At 36.8% G+C, this 5920-nt stretch overlaps 1 protein-coding gene across 1 annotated transcript; it reads right to left on the bottom strand.

Annotated features, from left to right (window-relative positions):
• Positions 1-373: 373 nt before the first annotated feature.
• Positions 374-3804, bottom strand: LOC140851554 (uncharacterized). The gene is made up of 3 exons (XM_073243281.1): positions 1394-3804; positions 988-1162; positions 374-815 (listed from the first exon to the last, which is right to left on the bottom strand). Exons 1-3 carry the CDS (start codon positions 3214-3216, stop codon positions 747-749), a joined length of 2067 nt encoding a protein of 688 aa, XP_073099382.1. The 5' UTR covers positions 3217-3804; the 3' UTR covers positions 374-746.
• Positions 3805-5920: the final 2116 nt, after the last annotated feature.

Below are 5920 nucleotides of genomic sequence, written 5' to 3'. Positions count from 1 at the left end.
AAGATATCTCGTGAAAGAGAGAAGGTTCCAATCCATATAAACCATACTCCCTCTTGACTCACAACTAATGTGAGACTAAAGATGCTCTTTTTATACCACAACAGATACTAAATAGTAAGCACTAATTATTAGTTGTTCCTGTTATTAATGTTAATATTCCTATCCAAAAAAATATTATTATCATAATTATTATTTTAATTGTACTTAATATATTTTATTTATTTATTATATATTTAAAAATACTATATTTATGTGTTGTGCAGTCTCTTGGCCGCCCAAATATCAGTCACTTTTTAAAACACTGCTAATTATTCATTGTGATATGAAGAGTGTTAAGACACTTCATAACATGTCTTGTTTAATTTTTCTTCGACCTATTTTTTTGACTGCAATGATTGGGTTCAGGATGACTGTTGAAATAATCCTCTTGAAAAGGCATGGGAAAATAACCTTTGACGTCAACATGGACCACAACTCTGTGTTTTTGCCTTCGACTCTTTAGCAAGTCTATATCTGATACAACAATTATTCATATTCATAAAGATTCGGATAAATCTGAGGATTTACTTTCTGGATTCTTCTTCTTACATGCATGTACACATGGCAAATGCACTCAATACAGAAATTATGACTTCTGGTTCCTTGCTATAATTAAGCTTTTATCAAAGCTTGAAGTAAATGGACCTCACAGATCATATCAGTCAATAAAGCTGCCATTTTTTTAAAGAAGGCTCACATAACAGCAATCAAACATCAATTACTGTACCTATATCTCCAAGTGATCCGTATATTGAATCATCAACTCCAGGAAACCCCTACAAGAAGGATAACGAAAAGAAATATTTAGTATTTTTTGATATTGTAGTGGCAACGTATGTAGGAAAAAGTTGCGATGCTTATGATGTCCAAATCGTGATAAGGTCATTAACAGGCAACTGGAGCATTCAGTTCTGAGAGTAACTATGATAACTAGTGCATTTATAGTACCTCTGCACCATGAAGACCAATTCCAGCCTGAAGATTATTAAGATCCGCCTGTGATATATCAGCTCCAAGGTACTCAGGGATCCCAAGACCATAGCCATCCTGAATGGCAGGGAGAACATCTGTATGTGCCTGGTGGTTCAAAACATTTTCCAGGCTTGGATATATCATCTCATTCCTGTTTTACAAGCACACTATGGTTTAGTGATGTATGCATTCGTAAGAGCTAGTCTACCAAATCATATAAGTAATTTGAAGCAATGCTGTGAGTTTTGCAGCACATGAAAACCCAAACGGGCCCCTTTTTTATGAAATTAGTTTTCCATGAGTTCATCTATAACGTCTGAAAACTTCAGAAATGAACTAGCAAGGACATATAAAGGTTCTTTTTCATGTTAAAGAAGCTCACTTAGGTTTTGAAGAATCACAAGCATTGGCTTGAACTGGGGAATCAGCTTCCAAATCAATTACTGGAATGACTTTGTCAACACCCGAAACTGGGTTGTAGTCATATGCATCATTTGCATTGCTACCTATTGACAGGCCAAAATTTACGGGAAGTTGCTTCTCAGTTTCCAGTGCAGGTGCAGAAGTATAACTTTGGCCCAGAACAGGATCATCAGGAATCTCGGTTATCTCAGGACATTCCATAAGGTTAAGGTCACAGATTTTAAATGAAGTGGGTTGATTATTCTTTTCTTCTTCTAACTTGACAATAGATTCAGCTTCAACTTTCGGAACTAAGGTACCACCATCTGGTTTCACTTGATCAGCTGCCTCAATCATTTCTTCATCCTGAGGTGGCGTCTCAGTAAATGTTCTAGATTGTGCTACTCTCACATCATGCAGCTGAGAGAATTCATTTTCATGAGATGCGCTCGATGGAGATGAATTAACTTGTAATTCAGATTCCCCTTTCTCATGAACTTGTTGCACAAAACTATCTTCATTTTTCACATCTATCATCACTGTGGTTGTTTCAAAACCTGGAGGGCTTTGAAGGGTTTCACATTGAGGGTCTACTGATTCCTCCAAGGATTGCATTACAGGAACAGGATCTACAGATTCTTTTGAGGATTGCACAACAGGAACACCAGATTCGGCATGTGCTTCACATTTCGGACTGTCTATTTGACTTGGGTGAGAATCCTTTGAGGAACTCTCAATTGGAGCTTCTTCAACAACCATGTCAGACCCTCCTCCAGAAATAACTTCAACTTTGTCACTGCCCTCAGCACTAGGAGCTTGATCAGCTACTGGATTTTTATGTGCCAGTGATGACCGGGGTCTGGTAGGTACTTTAGCAAAACCACATAACTTTAACAGGCTGCTTCCATCTTTGATCGCTGGGCCATCTTCGGCACCACAAGGATTCACGGCCACATTCTCCTCCAGCACAGTCTTCTCCTCCGACTCACCACTCACATTGCTCTTAACTTCTCCACTTTCTGAGTTTGAGACCTTCACATCATCCATCCCTTTGTTCATATCCACATATTCCCCCTCTGGCAGCACATCTTTCCTAGTGCTGGAAGAACTCGCCTTTGATCCAGCATCATCGAGCTCTGATCCAGATTCACCCACAACTTCACTTTTTGATGGTGGCTCATCTCCAGCAACCCTCGAGACACTGCTTCCAACTTCATCATACCCACTGCGCCGTTCTCTACGATACCCAGGAGCAAAATCCTCCTCATCTTCCACATTATCAGAATACCCTCTACCTCTCTCCATCCACGGCCCATTCCTTCCCCTCTCTCTACCCCAATCTGGACCATAACCTCTATTATAATAACCCATTTTTTTCCTTCCCCTCTTTCTTGACCCCATTCGATCATAGTCATCATTAAACCTCCTGCGGCCATGGCCAACATCAGGGACTGAGTTCCCAAGCCGAGTGAGGGCCGAAGGCCTGCCATCAGAAAACTGGGGTGGAACGGGGTTTTCTCTGCCCTGCCCTTTGAATTCCTGAAAATTCCCATTTGGCCAGCTCCCAGGAAGCATGCTCGGGTGCAGCACGCCCTTGGAGACCAAGTACTCGGCCGCAAGCCGCCCGGCTTCCATGAAGATGTCGAACTTGCGGGAAGCGTTATAGGGCTTCAGGTTGCCCCGGCTGAAGCCGCCACGACCATGATTCCGGCCGAAGGCCGAAATCCGGCCGGAGGCCACTCCGAGCCCCGCCGGACCACCTGGCCGAACCCCGTCCCCTGGGTTTCGATACCTGGGCTGCATTCTTCTTGACCTCAGCTGTCTCCTTCGAAGCCCTCAAGTTTTTGGTACTATTTTGGAAAGGAGAGAGATCAACAGGCAAAACCCCAACAAGAACCTCAAACCTCAAATCTATCAGCTTGCAGTCCAGCTAAAAATCCTAATCTTGAAGGGAAAAGAGGGCACTAACTTCTTTGAACTCGAATCAGAACCCTAGATCGCTTCCCAAAACCCTAATTCCAGCAAAGAAAGGCACAGAATTTACCAAAAAATATTCCGGCTTTCGCACCTGAAATCAGCCGCCTGACCGATCTCTCATATCAAAAACCTCGTTTGAAACCATCCGGAATCCGCCCCCAATCCAACTCGCACCAAACCCCAATCTCTCCAAGAAGCGGCAGAAACACGGATCAAAATTTCGACAAAACACTCCAAATTCCACCGGAATCCGAAGTTCTTCAGGCAGATTGGATCCGCCAGCCGCCTCTAAATCTCATCAATTCTCCGAGCTGGGTCTCAATCTAGAATCTTGGGTTTGGTCGTTGCGTGAATAGAATCCAAGAGAACGTAGAATTGGAAAACAGCTCCATTTTTTTTTTTTTTTTTTTGGTCTTGCTTTTCTTTGGCCTTGTTGCGATAGCGTAGCCTTCTCCCCAGGAAAAGACTAAGTTAAACTGAAGTAACTGCGTGGCGAATTGTGATTGGTTTCCATTTGTAGCTTGCCAGCCGAAATTGGCGGCTGATTCTGAAGTTCGTGGATCAGCCCAAGTCCAAGCCCGTTACGGGTAGAAGAAACCAAAATGGAGCAAGACGAAGCCCAGCCCAGTGGATTTGATTTGGAATTATTAGGGTGGGCCCACAATATGTCCATAGTTTAAGGTAATGGCATCGCCCATCACCTGATCGTCGTCGCCGTCATATATATATATATATATATATATATATATATATATATATATATATATATATATATATATATATATATATATATATATATATATATAATAAGAAAAAATTTATGAATAATTGAAATAATTTATCTAAGCAATCATTTCTTATCTATAAATGTCATTCAGAAAAAATTAACATTGGTCACGTATTCAAACTCTTTTTCCAAATAATTTTTAATTTTTAATAAAAAATATTAAATTTAAATATTATATTATTAAAAAATTATATTAAATTTTATTTATGTAAATTAAATGATATGATTAAAATATGAAGTCCATTCATGTGTAGTCAAAAATATGAATCAACACTAATATCCTAGATGGATGATATTTTTTTATTTATAGATAATTTTTTGATAAAAAATTAGTTTTGAAATCTGCATGGATTTAAAACTAATTTATATATACAGAGAGAGACACACATATGCAACAAATAAAGTATCCAGAAATAGACCCCAATTTATCAAGATGATTTGCAATTTGGTCAGTTCTGAAAACTATATATAAGTGTGGGGATAAACGTATAAAATTTTCATTATTAACCAAATGTTCATATACCATAATATGCTTATAGTATTTTAAAAATTTTAACTATTCTTGTAATAACCTTCTTAAAAAATATTTTATGTTCTCAAATAGCCCTCCCTCTTGATAAAACTACTCTTGTAGGCCCCTACCAAATAATTTTATTTATTTTCAAAATATGATTGTACTGAAGACAACATAAATATATCATTATGCATCTCAAATTTGAATATCAATAAATAGTATCTCAATCGACTAGACTTCTGATCGGCAGCAAGATGAGATTGAAGTCTCCTGTTAAAAAGGGGAATGGAGGATTTTAGATTAGTGGGCTTATCATCGCCGCTATAAGTCAGATACAGATGACCAAATTTTTGCCAATAGAACGGCTTTTCGGTTTTTCCGGTAACCAATTTTCTTATGCAGATATGTACAGTTTGCCAAAGATATTGGCTTTCTGTTTGCATCCATATTAATTTTATCAAATAAATTAGAAACATCCATTTGGTTAGCTGCATCTTAGTCTTGTGATAGGTTAGGATACCTGACTATTAGAGATGGCAAAATTAATCCGATTTAATGGATACGCACCCTATTCAAATCCGATCAAATTCGAAAAATAAGATTTGACTGAGTTTGGATAAAATCCGAAAACTATAGTACGGATATGAATAGGATATAAGTAGTACTATTTTCTATCCAAATCTGAATCCGAGTCCAAATTTGAACCCGATCCGAACCTACGGATATAGATAATATCCGAACCCATACCTGAATATAAATATAAATATAAATATAAATATATATATATATATATATATATATATATATATATATATATATATATGTATGTATTCAATTTATAGTTAATGTGATAATTATATTAGTTTCATCAATTATTGAATTGTATTTGTATATTTTTTTCTTCATTCTCATTATCTTTTAGTATCTCAAGCTTTTTTTCACTAAATATTTTTTATTATAGAATAAATAATTAATCTTTTTATATCTTAAAAATATTATAATTTTGAATTCTTTGTCCTTTTGAATAAGTTCTAATAGAAGTAGTCTTGTTTTATTTAAAAATAATATCCTTCCATCTCTATAAAGTGAGAAATATAAATTTATTCAAAATATCAATAATTATAATAATACTATTTTTTTTTCTTCATTATGGTTTTGTCTTCAAATAGATAATTTCAATTCATCCTATGATAGTGATTCATATTTAATTCATCCCATAAAAATTAAGT

The sequence above is a fragment of the Elaeis guineensis genome, chromosome 9 (genome assembly GCF_000442705.2).
Source record: "Elaeis guineensis isolate ETL-2024a chromosome 9, EG11, whole genome shotgun sequence".
NCBI lineage: Eukaryota > Viridiplantae > Streptophyta > Magnoliopsida > Arecales > Arecaceae > Elaeis > Elaeis guineensis.
The sequence above is the reverse complement of the archived record's forward strand: the minus strand, read 5'-3'. Positions and strand labels throughout refer to the sequence as shown.